The sequence below is a fragment of the Pogoniulus pusillus genome, chromosome 20 (assembly GCF_015220805.1).
Source record: "Pogoniulus pusillus isolate bPogPus1 chromosome 20, bPogPus1.pri, whole genome shotgun sequence".
NCBI lineage: Eukaryota > Metazoa > Chordata > Aves > Piciformes > Lybiidae > Pogoniulus > Pogoniulus pusillus.
In genome coordinates, this window is record NC_087283.1 from 14,416,981 (window position 1) to 14,439,921 (window position 22,941).

Below are 22,941 nucleotides of genomic sequence, written 5' to 3' on the forward strand. Positions count from 1 at the left end.
CTCCACTACTCTAAAGCAACAGCTCAGTAACTCTCAATAGTACGTACTACTTAAGTATGGTTGATTTTCCACGATAAAGTTACTTGCATTGAGAATAAATTTACTTGAGCAGAAAAACTTAAATGTCTTTTACCTCTTATATCACCAAGAGTAAGGAACTAAATTTAGAACTAAATAGCAATTATCTTTATACATGAAAGCACCCCAGCTACTCAACAGTGAAATGTAAGCAGCCCATTACAGCAATATAACCACTGTAACATGCTTATTGTGCTCTCCCTTTTGACCAGGGAGCAATGCAAGTACCATGAATTGAGCATCCGCTTGCATTACATAAAGGCCGTGACCTGCAAATCAAACTCTGTTTCACTGTTTCCAGCAACACCATAATCCATTGTCTCTTTTCCGCATCCACAGGGGATTAACGTAGCAAGCCACAAAGGCAGCATGCACAGGAAAACGTGCATTTCTGAGAACACAGATGCCACGACTGGAAGCGTGAAAGAGATACATAACCAAATTTAGAGAGTCTTACTCTTTCTAGCACAGATGGTATATTCCGTCCTAGTTATGTTTCCTTAACTGACTGGTAACTGCACACTTTCCTTTCCAGTACAGAGTTATTTTCTCACTAGTAGGAAAGTATGTTATAGCCTGTGTACTAAAAATTCTCATTCTTTGAGAATATATGCACTAAAAACTTGGGCTGCAGACGGTACCAAGAAGCACCTCATCAAAATATGTGCTGTTCCTTCAGCAAACAGTAGGTTCACCTATAAATTCTGAAACACAGACCAGAGAGGGTACCACTTACAGAAAAAAACTGTTGGTTTTAATTTGCCAGTAAAAGAATAATCAATAATTCATAACTTCATCAGAAACACATATAGCCTACATTATAAATTTCTGTGAGCACACTAAAGTGGGTTTTGCTGTCAACTATAACCAAGTAGTATTTTATAGGTCACCCTGGCTTTCAGGTTCACATTGCTAAATATTAATTTAGTAAAAACATTTATGAAGGCATCAAACATTAATTTATTGTTAAGATGTAACTTTTTTAAAAGCAGGGCACTGTTAGCACTTAAAACAATTGATCACACACTTCAAAATGACTCTACAGTGATCTATTACATGAATTATGACCATGTCTCTTAAAACAGATAGTGTCATGAACAAATGAAGCTGAAAGAGTTAATCCCCCCCAATTCTGAAGACACATAGCCTAAACAAGTCCTCGTACAACATTCTAAAATTCATTTGATTACAATCAAGCACTCAATAGAAATAAGATTTAAGAGGTGTGAGATAGTTTGAATTGGTGCATGTGCATGTGTATGCACACATATTTAACTGTACAAGAACACCCTAATTTACCCTGAGGAAGCTTATTTCAATTGATTAGATGTGTTCCCAATTGTCAACACAAACCTTGTTTTTTGTCTTGTGCTAGAGCAGTTAGGTGCTTAGAATACAGTGTTTTGCAATAAAAAACCAGAAGTGATGCATTGGAAACATACATAATTGTCTTGAGCAGAATTATCCATTAGAGAGAATCCTAGCTATGCAACCTCTTTCACCAAACAGCTATCTTTTTTAGACAAGGAATTGTACTGGGTTTGGCTGAGCTGCAGTTAATTCTCCCCAAATCATCTTTTTAGTGCTGTGTTTTGCAGTGCTGCATCTGGGTGTTGGTAACACACCAGTGTTTTGGCTACTGCTGAACCAGGCTCCAAGGCTGTGTTTTTCCAACGATCCCCATGCAAACTCACAATACCTGATCCATTCCTCGCTTAGTTAAGTAGATGGCACTTTTTTGACACGTTGTGTCTTCACAGACAGGTAATAAATGTTCACTTTGTCCATCTCCATCTGTGTCAAGGAGAAGTAAAAGACTGTCAGCTCTTTATTTGCAAAAAACAGAATCCCTGTTTGCGAGAAATAGTCAACTCTTTCACATTTGAAAAAAAAAAAACAAAGTACATGAGATAAACTTGATCTATTCTAAATTCTGAATAATATAATCTAGGTCTTTTATTTGAAGATACTCTGTGTTGATGTATTTTCATCTTGAGCCATAATACAGAGAAAATGTTACACTTTACTTCAGAATATAATATGATATGTTTAGAAGGAAAAGTACTTATATAGTTCACTTAATCCCTGTGTTTAGTTGGGAAGGAAATTACCTTTTCTACAAATCCATCATCACAAAGCCACCATCTAAACATTTAATGTTCCAAACTCCTAATACGCATGAGTGCACAATGTAATACAGTGATCTATTACATAAGACAGAAAACAACACTGGGAAGCTGACAAATACAATGGCTTATAAATTGCTGAGAAACACCGCTTGTGACCAGTTGCCAGCTGGATTTAACTCCACTGACCACCACTCGGTGGGCCTGTTCATCCAGCCAGTGCTCTGTCTGGCAGAGCGTGTGCTCATCTAAGCCATGAGCCCCCAGTTTGTCCATGAGAATTCTGTAGGGGACAGTGTCAAAAGCTTTTTGAATGTCTAGGTACCCAAGATCCACAGCCTTTCCCTCATCCAACAGTCGGGTCATCTTGTCATAGGAGATCTGGTTCACGAGGCAGAACATGCCTTTTGTAAACCCCTGCTGACTGGGCCGGATCACTCAGCTGTCCTCTACATAGTGTGTAATGGTGTTTGGGATATTCAAGGTGAGGCTTGACAGGGCTCTGGGAAACTTGATCTACTTAAGAATGCCACTGCTTACTGCAGAGGGGGCTGGACTAGATGGACCTTTGGAGGGCCCTTCCAACTCAAGACCATTCTATGATTCTATGTTACTTACCAGATTTTTACTTACATAAGAAAATAGATTTTTCTGGACTGAGAATAGGAGAAAAGGTTTTATTAACAAATTATTAACTATGGAAATATTGAAGGGTTTGCTATAACAGAACTGAGTTGCAGGGATGTATTTTCTGAATCTAAAATTTAAATTAAGCCCTAATCTTTTAATCACATTTCTACAGAAGTTTCATTATGAAGTAATTTTAGAAGACTTTCAATAATACATGAGGCCAAAGAACCTTCAAATACTAACTCTTTCCTAACTCTTTGTTATAAAGGGACAAAGACAAAGATATTCTCATTTTAAATTATGCTTACAGAGCAGAGAAGAATATAAAAAGTTTGGTTCTACTTCAATTGTGAACATTCATCTTGTTACACTGATCACTCAGTTTGACAGACCTAGTAATTAATGTTCACTAGTACTGCACCATATTGATAAAAACAACCTACCTAGCTTTGAGGAATAATGAAACTATAAGAAGGCAGTAAGAAAGATGGAACTTTCACATAAGCCACCACTTTACATATGCAAATGTTCAAGAAAAAGTACAAGTTCACTGAATGAAACAAAATTTGATCCATTTTATATGGCTCTATAATATGACAATTTTACTTTGGAGTGGTATAAGCTGTGGGCTTCAATTGAATTACTGCTGACAAACACAATGACCAAGATGAATAGAACTATAGAAAGCTGGAACAATTAAAGCATCTAACCTTCCAACTGATTGGTAACATGTACAGTATATATGATAATGGGCACTTATTTTATAGCTTTATTCCACTCACTGTCATAACTTAGTATATTTCACCTAAAAGAAAGGATTGGGTAAATATTCAGACTATAGAGCAGGCAATGTAAATGTTGAACTGAAAAGCCATCTAATGGGCGCCAACTATGAGAAAATAGCTAGAAATAGGACATCAATGAAAGAAAAGAACATGTAGTGGAGTAGTTTAACAACTGTATTACAGTTAAACACTATTACAGAAAACTAGCAAACAATTGAAGGAAAACCCAACAGTCTTCATCTCTGTCATAATATCGTTTCTTATTTCTGATGGACATGTTGCAATGTACAGATCTATCTTTTACTGTCAAGGTTATTTGATCAAAAGCAATTTTCTGAAGAAAAAACAGAGACTGTCAAAAAAGGTAACAGACTTTATAAATAAACAGCAGCAGTTACTGGTTTTGACAAAAAGAAGAGTAAGAACAAACCCCACCTGACTACTGACTAAAACTGTAGCATAATTTATTGAAGTTAAAATCTTGCATCAACCTTTGTTTAAAAAGCCCAGGACCTAAAAAACCTTCCCCTAAGAGCCTCGGTCTACCTCGGAAATCCATTTCTAGAGATTCTTAGTCTTCACCTAGCTTCTAGGATCTATTAATCTATCTTTCTATTACTGTGCAGATTTTGAACAATCTTAGCCCAAAATTCAGGAAGCCTCAAGGTTATCCTTGCAATTTCAATGTAATTTGTAGCACTAGATATAGCTGAACATACCCCAGGTTCCAAATGTCCTTTGGTAGCACCACTCAACTCACAGCATGTTTGCCTTACAAGTAAAAAACTTAGCTAGCATGTTCTCAACACGATTCTAGCTTGACTGTGAAACTAAAGCACTACACAGTTAATAAAGATCAAGCTCTAAAGGCAATGGAAAAGGCTAAGAAAAGAACAGTCCCACATAGTCATCAGCTGAAAATCTGTACTTATGTCAAAATACATAAAGACAAAATTAGCAGTCTTACACCATCTAGGACTCACGAGAGAATCATTACTTAGAACTGCTTGTTCATTGTATCTCAAAGAAAAGCCATGAATACAAAACCTATACAGCAAGATCAAGCTGTAATTCTGAAAAGCAAAACAGCTTTGGTGAGCATATGATTAAAATATTTTCACCTTGAACAGCTGCGTAGTTCTGCTGCAGAGTAAATGTACTTCTGCTCATTTATAAAGCTGATTTCATTCTTGTTTTTCAATTGATTGTAACTTACTACAGTGCTGTTAAAATAAATTGTTCTCTGGAAAATATAAAGAAGCTAACTATGCAGGCTAAGATCATGAGAACAGTCTAGCTTTCATAAACTGGAATCTGATGCTGCAGAAAAGCAAGACACCTCATACACCACTAACTTCTAATGCCTTGCGAACCTACTGTTCTCTTTTCTGAATTTATAGTCTAAAATTCCTGTAGTCCCTGTGTTACTACAGACCTTCTGTCAGTGCAGTCTTCTCAGAACCCTTCAAAAGGGTGATGAAAAAAAAATGCCCTCAACAATGTAGCCAAGTCAGTTTTCCTTGCTGTTAATTTGAAGTCCAAATAATATAAGGCACATCTTGTTTAATACGCTACATGCTAATGAAGATTTATATGCTTTTTATTTCGCCATACACATAGCTTGCTCACATCTCTCCCTCAGGGCTGTGCAAAGTACTCATTCTCCTTTCTCATGAGCCTTTCATTTGAAATTCTGAAAAGCAGTAAGAAAAGGAGGAAAGCTCTGTTGTGATAGTGCTCAGAATACTACCCTTCTCAGGCAGGCAAGGAAGACTACAATCAGTACAACAGAGCTGATGTTCAAACAAAAGAAAGGTTTGTTTCAAAGCCAATCATCTTAAATTTATCTTCTCAAGTAATAAAATTAATAGAAGTCTTTTGTCACTTTCTGACCTGAGGTGTTCAATGACTGGGACATGACAAAGATAATGAAAATAAATTACTAAAGGAAATTACTTGTTATTAAAAGAATCAGTGTCAGCTGATTTTAGAAAATGTGAATTACAACTTCAAAAAACAGACTGAAAGTGCCTTAAAAGATGATTCAGCGTTCTGTGGACATTAAAGAACAACTTATGATGCTATCCTTTGTGCCAAATCAGCTTTGACTTTTAAGTCTCTCCATAGCCTTGCAAAAAATCCATATTCAAATCTCTACTGCAACCAAGACATTTAAAGACACCATGGCAGCAAACCAGACATAGACTTCTAGGCTGCATCTGATACAATGGTGTGATCTTCTGTCCTAAATGCAGAGACTATTGGATGTACTAACTGGAATCCAAGCAGGAAATAAAATGTTAAACAAGAAATAGCACTGAAATTTACATTCATGCTGAAAAACACTAGTTTCCACTACCTCACTGTTAAGGCAGAAACTACTGCACAGCTTGGAACTATCTAGTGTTGCACATTTAGAAAGCTCATACAACATTAAACTGTCTCATGCTAAGAAATGAAAGGGGTAACACCAATTAAAGAAAGCTACATGTGTGACTAATATAACAAGAACTCTCAACCCAAAATTTAACCATGAACAGTGTCAGAGAAAAATTCAGCCCTGAGGAGATTAAGTTATTCAACAAAGAGTGTGTAAATGGCACACACACTCTAATTTTCTTATTGGAAAGAAACCAATCTAATGCAAAATGTACAAGCCTCTTTGAGAAAAATTAATATGGAGCAACATCAAATTTTCCCTCAGGAGATACTAGCATTTGTCAGCAACATAAAGGACCTGTCAGAATATGGGAAGATAGATTTTCCCCATGGAAGATGACACTGGTTTGGAACTGTTTTGTCCATTTAAAGCGAATGTAGAAACAAAAAATCTCACTGTATCCCAGTCATAATAAAGACCTATAGAGAAAAAAATAGCCGGATTAATGTTTGTATTTGGAAGGGAGTCAAGAATACATCTACAGTTATCATCATCAGCAAGATAACTGAAGGCTGTTGTAAACAAAAGTCTTTCCCAAAAATGCATTTTGCACAGTGCAGTGAATAGCTGTAAAACCCCCAAAGGTTAGACATCCTGTTATCCTGTTTAAACACAATGTCTGGCAATAATGACATAGAATGTCCTACAAGAAAAATGCGAACTTCTACCATATCCCATACAAGTAGTTAACATGCATTAAAAAGTTCAATTACTTGGTAGAAAGAAGAACAAAGAAGATTGGTTTAGGATTATTAGTTAGAATTATGGGTTTTAAATATCAGAAAATTGCGATTTCAGGTCCCTAAAAGACGTGGATGTAGAAATTTAGCAGTCCAAATCCACGCTTTATCAAAAGTAAGTTCGCATAGTAGGAGTAAACACCAACACCTAAAGACTAAGTAGCAGCTAAGAGAATAAATGGTGAGTAAAAAGAGAAAGAACAGATCTAGAGCTGGCTAAATGCTATCTTGAGAAAGTAAGTAGTGTTGTAATTATTGTAAGCATACTAATGAGGACATGATCAATTTAGATTTTGAAAAGCTATTTTTTGTTCTTGACATGCATGCTGCAACAAATTTCTTAGTCTAAACTAAGCAAAATCATGAATTGATTAGTCAAATTTTTGCATTTTCAGATCAGATATCACAAAGGACAATTTATCTATCTCCTTTACCCAACTGAACCAATAGAATGAACTAGCTGAATAGTAGCTATATCATTAATTTCTCATAGAAAATGAATTAATGGACTGTATAAACTGCACAATATTGTACGCTAATTACTTTTGGGTCACTACTCAAAAAACATATTTCATTACTCTTCAAAGCAACAAGGAAATAGTAGGTTTGTGTGTCAAACATACAGTTCACATTCATCTTGTTACTTGAAAAAAATAATTCCACTAAAATCCTTACAATTCTTTAACACAGAATTTCCCCCTATTTGAAGTGACATTTATTAAAACTCTGTATAATTACAATTATTTATCAATATTCCAGCCAGTATCTATTATTTTCTCTAAAGACACTACAAACATATCTTAAAAAAAGGCTCTGCTAGCACACAGATAACAACAACGGAGGATTAATCATTTTTGCTATAGCAACCACTGCACTGCAATTACCATAGTGACATGAGAAGAATAGAAAAAGTAATAATGAAGAGCTTTTACTTATTTGGCTGACACATTGTCCAAACAAGTGCAGAATTCTCTAGTGCCCAGCTCTGCTCACCTTATCAATTGAAATGCCATTTGTAATAAATATGTCACAAAGCATTTCTGATTTATTTTTAAAAAGGGCAGTACATATTTGTCAATTATTCCCCATCCTTTGTTCAGGTTAATGTACAAATCATTGCTCTCATGTAACAGGGTGGAGTGAAGTTTTAGAGGATTTTAGAGGTTCCAATTGGTATATAAAGTCATATGTTACCACAAATGTACTGACATATCAAGTCAGTCATCAGCAAGTTTGCAAATGACACTAAGCTGGGGGCAGATGTGGCTGGGTTGGAGGGCAGAAGGGCTCTGCAGCGGGACCTTGACTGCCTGGACAGATGGGCAGAGTCCAGTGGGATAGCATTCAATAGCTCCAAGTGCAGGGTGCTGCACTTTGGCCACAACAACCCCATGCAGAGATACAGGCTGGGGTCGGAGTGGCTGGAGAGCAGCCAGACAGAGAGGGATCTGGGGGTGCTGATTGATACCTGCCTGAACATGAGCCAGCAGTGTGCCCAGGTGGCCAAGAGAGCCAGTGGCATCCTGGCCTGCATCAGGAATGGTGTGGTCAGCAGGAGCAGGGAGGTCATTCTGCCCCTGTACTCTGCACTGGTTAGACCACACCTTGAGTACTGTGTTCAGTTCTGGGCCCCTGAGTTTAGGAGGGACGTTGAGCTGCTTGAGCGTGTCCAGAGAAGGGCGACAAGGCTGGTGAGAGGCCTCGAGCACAAGCCCTACGAGGAGAGGCTGAGGGAGCTGGGATTGTTTAGCCTGGAGGAGGCTCAGGGGTGACCTTATTGCTGTCTACAACTACCTGAGGGGTGGTTGTGGCCAGGGGGAGGTTGCTCTCTTCTCTCAGGTGGCCAGCACCAGAACGAGAGGACACAGCCTCAAGCTACGTCAAAGGAAATTTAGGCTTGAGGTGAGGAGAAAGTTCTTCACTGAGAGAGTCATTGGACACTGGAATGGGCTGCCCAGGGAGGTGGTGGAGTTGCCGTCCCTGGGGCTGTTCAAGGCAAGATTGGACGTGGCACTTGGTGCTATGGTCTAGCTTTGAGAATTGTGGTAAAGGGTTGGACTTGATGATCTGTGAGGTCTCTTCCAACCTTGTTGATACTGTGATACTGATATATTCCCCGCTGCTTTTGCACATTTACCGTTAAAACATGCACAGAAACATAGCAAGCCTTACAGATACAGATTTATGTATATAAATATGCATTTATATATCTTTTTCAGGGAAAAAACCCCCACACTTTATTATATTTGAGTACTTCGGGAACACTTGGTGCCAAGATTGCACCAACATCTGTGACACCTTCCCCTGAGTCATCTAATTGCTGTGTTTTTCCAAGTCCAGTTAGCTAAATAAATTTCTACTTGATAGCTGTTCTTTAGCATCCTTAGTTTAAGAGACAATCCTTACCCAAAATTAGCTTGCCTTTGGATATTTTCCAGGATCTTATTCAAAGCTCCTTTTTTTTTCAAATGACAGGTAAAATGATTCATGACTGGAAATGGTACTTCAAATAAAATTTAGGAAAGCAGGAACTAATGTTAGGCCATCACCTTTTGAAACAATGGGTGTTTTTTTTAAGTAGTTGTGATCAAGAAATCACCATATTGGACTGCAGAAGTGCAACAGTGCACAAAATAGGAAGGCAGTCTCACAAGTGACATACTCCCAAAGCTGAAGTCTGGACCTGACATCATTTCAGAGTCTAATATACAGGAGGTTAAATGAATGAAAACAGAGAATAATGGAGTCCTTTGAGGTTTAGAGTGCATGAGAAGGCTGGGAGATTAGCTGTGAGGTACACAAAATGTCAAAAAAAGCTCAAGAACATAGAGGCAGGCAATAAAGAAGTAACCATGTAACAGGCTTGTGACTACCTTGAATGTGTTTTCACTCGCAGGAGCTCTGCTGCAGTGCCAACAGTGAAGATGCTTGCAGCATGCATAGAGCAGAGCGGGAGTGCTACGGGATGTTCTGCTTACACATGGGCAGACGCTACTTACGTAGCCATAACTGCAATCTTCCAAGGCATCTCATGTCACATTTTCATTGTGCTATTTTGATTTGTTTTGCAATGAAACCTCTTTCAGGTTCACTTACAGAGAGTCAAATTACTATTTCGAACTGCAAACCATACCATTTTCTCCCATTATATTCCTCCTTACTGGAATGACTGCTTCACTATTGCCTCACTCTAGCATTTTGTCTAGGAACTTGATAATTAGCAGAGCACAGTATCAAACAACCAGTGATGCAACTCCAAAACAGCAGCTCCCTGCAGCTAAACTATGCTGGCCATTGTCTTTCATAACCTTGCCTGTACCACATGCGTCCACATGTTCAAAATTTTAACTGCAGTATTTGAATAGTTCCAACTTCTCTTTGCAAAGACATCCCAGAGTTTATTAAAGTTGCATAAATTACAATTAATTTCTAGAATGATGATGTATCATTTGGGTTCATTAGCTACCTAACAGAGATAAAATTATCCTACATGAAGATTGCTTTCCACATTGCTGTCATTAAAAAAAGGTAAATAAACAAAATCAGATTTCTGCTTCGTAGCTATTAAGACATATTATTCTGAACAACAGCTTGGAAAATGGTTACAAAAACCTCAATACATTTTTTTAACTGCAAACCTCATAGCATTCTACTCTTTTCTTCAGATACTATATACATGTGTTTACAGTTGCAGATGAACACTAAAAGATTTTATGAAATATTTTTACAAAGGTTTTAGAAAATCTGTTTAAACATTTGACAGAAGATCCTAGAGCATTGTTTAGCTTTTACCTTATTTCATTTACCATCTGTAGTTGCTGGCTAAGGATCTAAGGGTAATTAACTACCCAGCAGAGATGCCTTCTACTTATATGCGAGCTAACAGCTTTATTAGCAGTCTTAAGAATACTTTTAAGTGGCAGCATAGAGAATTGGACTCTAACACAGAATTTGACCCAAATGAAAAAAACAACAACTTTCTTTTAAAATTATTTTAAACCAAAATGATGCAACAAGGCTATCATTTGACAACACTTACAAATACACAACTAAGCCTCACAATTAAGAAACCTAATGTACTCTGTTTACAGAACATGTATTTAACAAGTTATTTACATTCCATACTGTCAGCAGAAACTGGCCTGCAGCATTTTCCCTTGGGTTGAGAAATGTTTTTGTACGCAGAAAAAGCCCTATTTTTCAGACTACAACACCAATATTTCCTGTTCTTCAGAACAGGACATACGCATTGAAAAGCTACAGTTAACCAGAAAAGTACATTCTAACAGAAGAATACAGGTCTTCAGTAATCCTTGCAAATTTTCCTTCTGTACAAAAGTCTTTTGGAATTTTCAGTTACAACCAGTAAGTTCTTACCCCATTTCATCATTCTTTATTCAATTCATTAACTCATTTACATTTTCACTATCTTGGTTTGTAAAGGTGAGGAATTTATCACAAGTTATCTCTTATAGTATCTTCTGAACATGATTAGGGACAAAAACAAAATTATGACAAACAAAATACATCTGAAAAAAGTCATTCTGGTATCATACCACACCTAAAAGAAATACTCCTTAAGTGTGGCACTCACAAGTAGATACGGGTGTTGAAGAATACACTGGGATAGCCAAAGGTGAATTTAGTTGAATTAATAATTATTCCCAGATATTTGAAGATTTACAATACCTTAAAGAAAAAAAGTAAAGAACACTCTCCCCACACTTTTCCAGTTAAACATCTTTATTCGTTCTTTGATTTAGAATAACTAACCAAAATATGAAAATAAAGGAACACACAGGGTAGTTTAAAGAAATAAAACTCACCGAAATCTGCAAACACAGATTGTCCAACAACTTCCACACCACTGGGCTTTTTCTTACTCTCTAAATCTTTGGTGAAGTTCCCATCCTATCAAACAGGACAAGGATGATGGAAAAACTGAATTGCAGACCAAGAGATAAAATCTGACTTTTAAACCAAGGAAAATACATGTCAATAAAAAAATTAAGTAGCTAACAAAGAGACATGTCAGCTATGGGGAAAAAAAATGCACTCTGAAAATTGTAACTGAGCTTTTCATTTCTAATCCATCCTGGAATCTTATGGAAATCCACTAACAGAGATATTAAGACAACTGTCTGTACATTTTGCTGTCCTGTCAGGAAGAGACTGAGTTCCTTCAGTAACACAATCCAAATCATAACTGATTATGAATGTGCACTTATACATATTGAGGTGTTATTTTATAGATATTTATAATACATAAAACTACAGCACAGCTACACACCTCTCAAAACCAGCTTGATTTCCCTTCTAATTAGGAAATAACAATTTGCCATTATATCTTGTTTTAATGGTCTATCATTAGAACCTAGACCTGCAGAAAATGGTATTCCAGTATTTCACCAGAAAGACAAAAGAGAAAAGCCAGATCCTTGTTGATAGGAGAACTAGATCACAACTGGAACAAAACCATTTGAAACATTTCCTCTTTCATAGCCAAAAGCCCACTTTTCTAGTTGCTGCAGTCAGGTCAATCTTTAACCTTTAACCATAATTTATTATGACATCTCTTTCACTCATTCATGAAACAAGGAGTATCAGATTTTTAACAGAACAGTTATTTTGATTTTGTCTCTTACTATATTTATCCATGTCTCAAACTGAATGTTTTGTGTCTTTGATGAATCTGGTGATGTAGTAAGGAACAAATCTGCAAGAAAAAATGTACAGAGAAATTAATTATTTAATAATTTAACAAAAACAAATATATGATGACTCAGTAAAGATACATAACCTGTTAAAAATATGTATTACTTATATTTTATTATGTTCTATTCCAGTGATGCTTATATATATATATACACTTCTGTATTAAGCAAGAAATTAGCCCCTCCACTTATATTCACCCCTCATACTCTTTAGTATAAATGCAACTTCCACACTGAAGTGCAATTGTATAGTTTATTTAATATAAATTGTTAGCCTCACATGAGCTACTAAGTACTGATTGTTATATACAAAGAAAAAAGTTTCTTTATAGTGAAGATAAAACCAGATCTTAAGGCTAGAAAAAGTATAACATAGTTATATCCTAGTAAGTAAAAATTAACTAGAGCAGAAATAGAAAAGTACCAACCATCCCATTATTTTGAATACATTGAATTAAGCAACACTGTTGCCCGAAGGAGAGAAAGAGATGGAGAAGTACTTCAGGCTTCCTTTACACTAAAATTCTCTTAAACAGCAAAACAGTGCATAAGCATGCTTCAGGGGATTTACCTGACAATGTCTACCTAGGATCACATTCACTGTCATTTAGGAAAGCAACCAAATTAGGAGCATGAGAAGCAAATGCTTTATATGAAGAGCTTAAAAAAAGAGGGAAGGGAGTTTAAGCTAAAATCCAACCAATTATGAAGTCCAGTATTCAGAATTCCAGATCTTACAAAAACTACTCTCGTAGATTTAAGCACTTGTTTACTTTTTCATTGTCTTCCTTCTCCCACATAATCTAAAATGTACTTTATTTGAGTTAGAATACAATGGCTACTTTGCAGGCAGGAAAAAAAACAAAGTGGTTAATAAAAAAAAGGAATATTAATGCTTTACCCTGAGGGTTTACTGAATAAGCAGGACTGATGTACAGGGAATTGCAAATGGCACTGTAAGGGGTATTGTCATTCAAGGGAAAAAAAACCAACCCAAACAAAAAATAAACCATAAACCAACCCATATCATAAAAGCACAATCCCTATATACACATACAGAAAACCCAATAGCTTTGCTTACAGATTTCTCTTCTTGCACCTCCCCCAAACTGAAAGTTGTACCATTTAATTTTATTCCCCTGAAAACTTGAAATGGCAATTTCCTCTAGAGTGTACATGTGAAAATCACGATAGCATGCCTCATTGCAATGAATTATATTGATACTTAAGTATTTCTTGAAGACAAGAGACAGAAGTAATGACAACAATCCGAGGATATTATAGATGCAACTCAGAAAATAGACATACAGTTTCAAATTTTAACTTGGCATGTAGAGGGAAGTTTGTGCAATATTGTTCCTATCAATCAGAACAACATTAAAAAGTCTTACATATTCACAGGGAAAAAGAGAAATGTGGAATAATGGACAACTTAGCTCACTTCTCTACAGGCAAAAATGCCACTGACTCTTTGAAAAGTTTCTGAAGTTCAAATAAGGATTTTAAGTAGGGTTGTAGTGTATCTATGCTGTAATTTGTACTGCAGTTTGCAACTAGTTATGGGCTATGCTGCAAGCAGATTATGCCACAACAGGCTCTTTAAGTGCAGAGCACACAGCAAGCATTTGATTAGCAAATATACCAAGTTGCCTAACTTGAAGCATTTTTTTGGCACTGTAACTGTTTTCCCACTGCATCTCTGACTCACTTTCATGCACTGCAGAGCTGACCTGTTGCCTTTAATTGCCAAGTCAATCCTCCTTCTGCCCAGTTCTCTATGCAAGGAGCATTAAGTCAGCATTCCCATAGGTATTTCTGTTACAGATGTTTCGTGACTCTGTCTCAGAATTGGACACAGAGCTGCCAATGTACAATATAATTCATCCAGCATTGTGCTAGAAATTCAGCTCTTAACAGTTGATTCTTACTAGGTTAAATAAATGCATTGAGCTTTTATGGTACATTTATGCTTTTAGAGTGGAACAAAACAAATACAAAAGGCAGATAGGAGTTATAACCAAGTCCTTCAATACAAGTAATTTATTTAAGGTTAAAGCAAAGTTCATTAAAAATAAAACCAGCAAAAATAAAACTACTACTTCTTGGCTAATCTGACATGTGATGGAGTTCCATCTATTATTCTTAATTTTAAAACCTAAGTAATGTAGCATGCTATGACAATTTCTCAGCTGACAAAAGAAAATCTTTCCTTCAGTAGGAAAATGCAGTACCACCTATAGTATCCTTGCAAATGAACTTTTTGAATAAAGATAAATTAATGACCTTAACATCTTATTGGGAATTCACATAAGCACCATTACAAACTGAACTACTTTTCTAAGTAGCAATGTGTCTTGTTTTCATTTGAGCTTTACAGAGTAATTTTGTCAGTTATTAGCTCTTCAGAGAACATAATAGCCATGCTTAACTCAAAAAACACACTCTGTTGTTCATCCCAGAATTACAAGATGCCACACAAAGTCAGGCACTCAACATGTCTGGGCAAAAAGGAGAGCAAAGTAAACCGCAAAATACACCAATTTAATTTTGAGAGTGCCATTCTGAATCCACTGAAATATTAGTGAAGTACCTGTAGAGGAACTACATAGGGTTACTCTGTGTTACCCATGTACACATTTTGTAAAAGCATGCAAAAGAATGAGAAATTTGAAATGGGTTTTTCTTATGCACTGATAAATCCATTGTTTCACATTTTAGTCTGAAGCACATTAAATTAGTTGTTTTCCCCTCTTCGATTAATCTGATTTGACAGTAAGTGTACAGAAACATTCAGGAATGGAACTGCACAGGGAATTGAAATATTGGAAGGCAAGAAACAACAGGCATATAAAATCCCAGATGTTAGGACCAGAATCAAAAGTAGCTTTAAAATAAACATTAAAAAAAAAGATGAGAGAACCATGATGGCTGAGATGTAACACAACTTAATAATGATTTTATGAATACATTTAGCTATCTGCAGTGTAGGAGGAATAAATCAGGATATTAAATGCAAATCAAACTACAAAGAGCTAATAGAAAGATGATAATTTAAAACATCTAAAATGTTTACTATGTTAAAAATGTGGAGGTGCTTACAGATTTTGTCTTTGTTCAGATGCTATAGAGATAGCTCAATATGAATATTTGTTCCTCATTTTGAGAGTAAGAAAATAGAGCCATGTTTTCAGAGTAGGCAACCTACCAGACATGTCTTTGATATAAGAGATGAGTGCTGAATATGTCTCTTTACAGTAGCCATATTAAATTCAGCCACATGCCTGTTTTGCACCGAATGCCCTCCCATGACCAAGACAGCTTGAAAGTTACAAATTGTTTTTGTCCTTTCTTCCTTATGTACTCCTCTGCCTCTTTCTTTTCCTAACTTGAGGTTTACAACGTTATATACAAGGAGTGGAACCAACACATGAAGGCAGCTCCAAGGCTGTTGTAATATTGCTGGTAAAATAGAAAGGTAGGCAAAGATGGCAGATTATCTTCCAGAAATAGAATCAGAGGAGTTAGTGCTCCACTGCTCCTAGGTTAATACCACAGGCTGTGATCTCCCATGGGCCAACTTAATACAGGTAGAGCAATACCACCTCCAATTCTGGAGCACACAGAATAAATTCAGTTGGTATGTTACTGCCAATTATCCTCTCTTCAATACTTAAACCTTCTTAGAAACTGCATGTTTCAAATGTTCATGCATGTTTTTGCACTGAAGCCAAACTGAATGCTTCATATTTTCAAGTAATTTTTCATTTTGTTCAAGAATGTCAGATTTCAAAGCAAGCAAAAGATTTCTTTGCAGCAGCATAAAACTACAATGTCATTTAAAAGCTCCAAATGTAGATATTCTTCCAGTGTTTTCTCATCATTTTCTCCATTTAAATTCCCTACCATCAGCCTAGATTTCTTCCCCACCTACTAACTTCTACTCCCTCTTACTCTGTGTCATCTCTAGCTTTTTCTACCTGCCCTCAGTTAAGCATCCCAACACTGGATCCAGAGCCATAATGGCAGGGAAAGCTTCAATCATCCCTGTCTGTGGTATCTTCACTACTGATGGCTGTTTTAGAAAGGCAGTAGTAATAGCAATCAAGCAAAACAACAACAGAACCCTCATTAGTATTTCTAAAACCTGCTTCCAAGTGGCTAAATTTGGGTGGATCTTTCAATTAAAATAGTGAAAGCAAAGAGACCTTGCTATCTTTCATGTTTCAAAAGCAAGTGCTAAGTCACAAACTAAAAATCTGCCTTAAGTTGTCAAATACCAAACCAGCTCCACCACAACTTCAGCCTGTGAGAAAGTGGTTAAGCAAGTGTAACTGAAGACTAGAAAAAGTTGAATGTGGAAGTAGGTAGAGAGCTTAGAAGACTTCAGTCCAGCGAGCAAACTGCAGGCAATCTTATTAAACAAAGCTGGTAGTGTTATGAACCTTACTTTTTCTTACTAGGACTACTAGGAAATTGCAATAAAACCTGACTTTATGAAATCTGTTCCAAGATCACTTCTGATTATCCTTGTTATTTTCCTTCACTTTGAGTGTTATAAAAGACAGTACTATTTATAGATGAAGCATGCATTTCACTAGTGGCTGATCTGACCTTTCTGTTTAATGTCAGGGGGCTTTATTTTAGAAGTAAATCCCTCGGCATCAGTGGCCATCTTTAAAAGCCACTAGGACACGAGCAACATTAAGTTACAGCTTGATTTCACATTTACTTCAAATATTTAAGTTAATCAAGATTATTAAAAAAAAAGCCTCTATTTTCAAACATTGTCAAAATGCACAAGGTATCACTCAATGGTAACATAGATTTGCACACTACAAACCAGCCTAAAATATCTATCGTTTATGTAAGCAGGTGTCTGGGCACATTCTTTAACAGGAAGTTACCTCTGAATATGAACATGCCTGCTTCTCTGTATTGGTTCACGTAAATAATCTGCTGAATTTAAAACCTCTGCTTTGCAGTGTGTTGACAGAATTGGTAAGGGTCTAACTGTATTAAAATTACTAAATGTCATGAAGTAAAACAAAACAAAACAAAAAACAACCCCAAAAAAACTTTCCCCTATTGACATCACAACATTTTCTTCTATTTATGTTACAAGTTGATCCATCAGTAGAGAAAACTATTTTAAAACAAAATTTACCAAGTCATTTACAATTGTTTTAGTTTTGCTCATACAACTCTACTTGTACAATACTTGCAGTATGCACTAATCTAATTTTATACCATGAAGTTGGATACAACTTCTTTAATACATGGAAGTGTAAAACCAAACCTAATGGGTTTTGTGCTTACATTTCTAAGTTTTCCATTTTGGTACAGAAATCCTTTATCATTCATCATTCAGGTTTGTCAGGTTGGCATTAGTACTACATTAGAGGAAACAGAAGACATCTACAGCCTAACTATAGCAATTTAGCTTTTACAATATAGCTATGACAGGTACCAACACTAATGAGTTTGCAATTAACTTCTCACGAGTTTTGGTGCTAGTTACATGAAACAGTAAGTTAAGCAACTACTCCTTCCAGGAACTTCCTTCTCTGAAACACTGAAGCAATGCAATATGACTTCACATGTGCCAAAGAAGCTACTTTGTGTCTGATTTTTTTTAGGATGTGCTATAATGAAAGAGGCAATTATAGTAATAACAACAGACCCATTTTCAAATGCACCTATCAAAATTTAATAAGTGTTCATTGGAACTATTTAGTAAAGCAAAAGAAAACCAGCTATAAACAACATAATTAAGCACTAATATCCTTTTATTATTAAAAATTACTACAGAAAAAAAATCCATCTGTGTTAATTTAAAAGCATCACTTAAATGCAAAACATTTAAATTAGATTTACACTGAATAGGAATGCTTCTGAATATGCAGAACAAGTGGGGCTATTCCTGTTTTTTAACCACTTCAAAAATAAGTTTTCTGACAGAAAATGTTGTTTTCAGAATAAAAGCAAAAACATTGTTCAAGCAATGGAAGATAATTATTCAGTGTTAAGAGTGCTTTCAGAAGTCATTTTCAGATTCATGCTTTCTGAACAACACACTGTGGCAGAAACAATTTACTACTTGCCCATATTAAGTTATTGATTCTCATTAAAATATATTAGTATTCCCAGGTGTATATAATTGTATTAGTATACAATTACATAACTTCCTAACTGTAATTTCAGAATTAAAACTGGTGAGTAGATAGCACAGGTCAGAGGTACTTCTCTCAAAAGATTAGCATCATCCTATGTTAAAATAGCTATTTCTTTTCCCTAAAGATCTCTACTCATTCCTTAACTCTCTGTAAGTTACGCTATGAGTAAGAACAGTGGCAGTGGCCAATCTCAGCACCAGAAGATGCAGCTAATTTGAGCATCTCTAGATTCATTTCATGAGCAGGAACTTATTGTGGCATTGAACGCTGTGCATGAACAAATGGAGGAATAGCAGCAACACGAGGTCATGCCACATGGAAAAATTTTAATCAGAGATAAGATACCAGCAAATACTAAAAATAACAAAAGCTAGACAAAACCTGAGCTAGACATAGACTGAGGTCCTCCAAAAACATATCCTTGTGTATCTTATATGAAACATTTTTTGCCTCCATTATTTGTTGTCAACTCTCAGGTGGGCTCTGTTATTAGAGCTTAGAACAGTTCAGAGGAACGAAACAGTGATATAGCACTACTGAATATTTATATTTGGGGAAAAAACATAAGAGACAGGGCAAAAGCAGAAAACAAGCAGTTTGACTTCAAATACACACATCTCCACTCCTGTAAGTTTTTATATGCCACTCAAGTTCAGTTTTTGAAGGCCAGATAATTTGTTTGCAAACATAATGTGCTTGATTATTTTAATAGAGAATAAATGCAGGTCTATTGCATAAAATAAAGTTTGATGATAATATTATATGCAGAGAGGCTACCAGCTTTCATCAGGAGTAAAATCACAAAAAATATAATCAGAGAGTTTGACAACAAGCACTGCAGTGTCTTCAGAGGCCAGATTTAAATGATTACAACAGCATTACCTGTGATTTTAGTGACTGGTTTAAAGTAAGAAGTGGGAATGAAAAATAAAACAAACACATTGTAAATGTTCTGGTACATTACATTTCTACATTTCCAAAGCAAAACAGCATAAGAAAATTAACCATCAGAAATTAGTCAAGAGAGTAGTAATTAGCTTATAGCAAGCTGTTTCTGACTAGTAATTTTCCCACTTCCCAAATAAAATTTATGTTTTTTCCTTCATATTATATAAGATGTTTCAGAAATATCTGCAATTATACAAACCATGTGCTAGTGTTCAACACAAGACAGGTTGTAAAAGCAGCATTTCCAAACTTGGAAATCACATAACCAAATAAGGCACCGAGTATTTGATACATTAGCTATTTTTCATAGCATTCAAGAGTACATTGACAGATGTACAGTATGAAATTACAGGATGATTCAGAGTCCAAAGCAGTTTGTCTCATACATCTGAACATTTCACAAGTATTTGCAGGACCATGGTCTGATTTGTTGGTAGAAGACTTTTAACTGTATTGTTTATTAATAAACCTTTATTTTTCCCCAGTAAGTACTACAATTTTTACTTAGAATTTTGATTTAGCATTAGTTCTAGACAAACATCTGACACTTTAGGACGTTTAAAATTGGAACAATCAAGTTAACTAATTAGGAAAAAAAAAAGGAGGTTTCAAAATAATTGCTATCCTAAAAATGTCAACTTTATCTAAAGTACTCCTGATACACCTATGAGAACTTATGTTGATACAGTCTAAAAAGAAAAATCACCATGATCCATGCTAAATTTAAACTGCAGCTTGGTCCAAAGTATCTACCTGAAAATGATGACTGCAGTGCAAATCACTGTGACAGCATAAACAAAATACATTTGCCTATTGTCTATCTTTAAACTGATGACCTGTATTGATACTTGTCTCTACATAATTTCTGGGTACTCTTTTCAAGTCCTTTTCATCTCTTGACCAACACATCTGAAACGCATTTCTGAGAAAGACCGAGTTTCTTTTCACTTTGAATGGAGTAGATGAGTGCAAAGAGAAGCTATTTTTTACCTTCTTCACTATAAATCAAGAGTTAAATCCTTACAAATAGTTAAGTCACATAATGCAAACTTTTCTGTTTGAGGATATTACATTTTTAACACAGGCCTCTTACTTGAGAAGCCTGCTGTAGAAATGCTGCCCTGGACTGTCATGCTCCAGGCTGTCTATACAAGCCAATTATTAATAGTTTCAAGATTATTTTTTTAAGCTACCTGCTAAAAAGAATGAGTGAAAAGTGCAACTATGTATTACTAGATGCCCAGTTACCCTCTCCTATCTTTTAGTCTATCTCAATGCACATAAGAACTACACTACTGAAAACAGATAGGTTGACCAGACCATTTCTAGACATCCCTCCCAATCCTGGCTGTTCTGTCAACTTCATACTCCCTCCTGGAGCAAGACATGCCTAATACATAGGCAGAAAACATTTAAAACGTGTTTACCCCTAAAACTCATTTAGACCTTTTGGTAAAAGTTTTCTACTGCAGATTTCTTCATGGATTATGTAAGATTCCTAGCCTAACTCAAAATTTCTTATTGAATTAAACATTCTAAGAAACAAAGATTTTTATATGAGGATGTTTTATCTAAAACCAGCAGCAGCAGCACTATTTGAAACAGCCTAGTTTGTTTCTCACCAAGAAAGATTAGTATTATCTTTGTCTTGGTTAGAGGAGTTTTGGATTATAAAATCCATACGCAGTTAGCCTTTCATGAAACATTGTTAGAGATTAAAAACATCTTTAGAAACATGTTCTTATATAATGAAATCATATAACAATTCAACTTGATTTTACCCAGAGCAGGAGAAGCATGCCAATTAAAAGCTCTGTTTTGAGAGTTTAGTATCAGCAGGTTGAAAAAGAGTTAGGCAATAAACCAGCAAAAAGATTTTGCACAGAGAGGATTTCTTCCTTTTTCATGTCAAGCACACTTTAAGTCTGCTAAGCTGTTTATAATGATAAAAGTTGCCATAAATAGCCCAGCTAAAAACCAGAGAATTGGCTGCATCCGTTACAGAATACAGAGAGCCTCAAAACATTGCAGAATACAAAGGAAAAAACATTATTGCCTCTCCCCTCAAAAAACAAACTACCCACAAACGTCTCCCACACCCCCTCAAACAAACAAAACCAACCAAACAAAAAGGACAACGTGTAAAGATTGCATACTCTGGGGGTTGGGTTTTATTTTTAAACAAAAAGCAGCACAACCATTTTAAGAAACAACTTTACCTTCGTATTCATGAGTAATAGCATTGCCCATAAGTAAATACTTTGAATTTTTCAGTGAAAAAGTACCACATCAACATCATATATCATGATTAAGTTTTTGGGACAATACAATTTCAGCATGCAAGACTATGTCCCTGCTCTCCTAATCCATATGACTCTAATGAGCACAAGGACCTATTCCTAACAAGGCTCTGCTCCAACTCAAGAATTGTAGTACAAGTGAAACTGAATTCTAAGAGCCCTGTCCTCTTCACTATCTCTACCTGTACCAACCAGTATGTAACAGACTCCACTGACTCCATTGAGAAATAACAGTAGGGACTCCATTCCTCTCATCACTGGCGTATTGAGGCTGTGCTACCCCAGATAAAGCTAACAAGGACCAGAACTAAACTGAAGAAGCATTTAGCTGTCTTCTGCAAAGCCTATCTATCAGTACTGTATAGACAGTTGCATGCAGGTTGGGTTTTTTTTTGTTTGCTTCTTTTTTTAACATTTACATCAGCTGCTGCTGCTGCTTTTATGACTACTTCTATGAGTCACTTGACCAATTCTGTGCAGACTAACACAAATGAAAGGAGACATAGTGAGAACACAATGAGACTCAAAGTGCAATTTCATGCTTGGTTAAAGGCAGGATAGAAAACTGCTGCTATTAAAAGAGGAGTCAACCTTCTCTCTGTGCTTACATTGACTCTGACAATCCTGAAGTTGCATGGTGAGTTGGATCAGCTCAGTAACTCAAGTGAAAATGAATTGTGTTCCCCACTAGCCTGTTTTGTGAGGAGTTACTAGAGCTGATGTGAGGGAATTGCCATAAATCTGCAGACAGGACCAGGCAATTGGTGACTTTTCATTCTGGCAGCAGGCAGTCTTGGAGTAATATGCCAGTCATGAAACAATATGTTATCAGTGCATCTGATATGTCTTAGCAACATATGTCTTGTTGACAGTTGGTCCAATTTTCATAGAGACAGAAAAAAAAGCAAAATGGTGCACTGATCCCATCTTAGAGGCTAAAAACTTTTAAATGTTCTCTGGTAATATTTTCTCCAGGTTTCTTCTCAGAAGGAACTACTTTCCTTTAC

General features: G+C 36.0%; 1 protein-coding gene across 2 annotated transcripts in view; it reads right to left on the reverse strand.

Annotated features, from left to right (window-relative positions):
• The window catches only part of ITFG1 (integrin alpha FG-GAP repeat containing 1), a 74,585-nt gene that overhangs the window by 39,151 nt on the left and 12,493 nt on the right, over nt 1-22,941 (reverse strand). For both annotated transcript variants that reach the window (XM_064160329.1, XM_064160328.1), the window contains exons 7-9: nt 12,445-12,515; nt 11,626-11,710; nt 1,778-1,872 (exon numbers count right to left, since the gene is read on the reverse strand). In XM_064160329.1, coding sequence (XP_064016399.1) covers nt 1,778-1,872; nt 11,626-11,710; nt 12,445-12,515 — 251 coding nt within the window. The remainder of the gene's footprint in view (nt 1-1,777; nt 1,873-11,625; nt 11,711-12,444; nt 12,516-22,941) is intronic.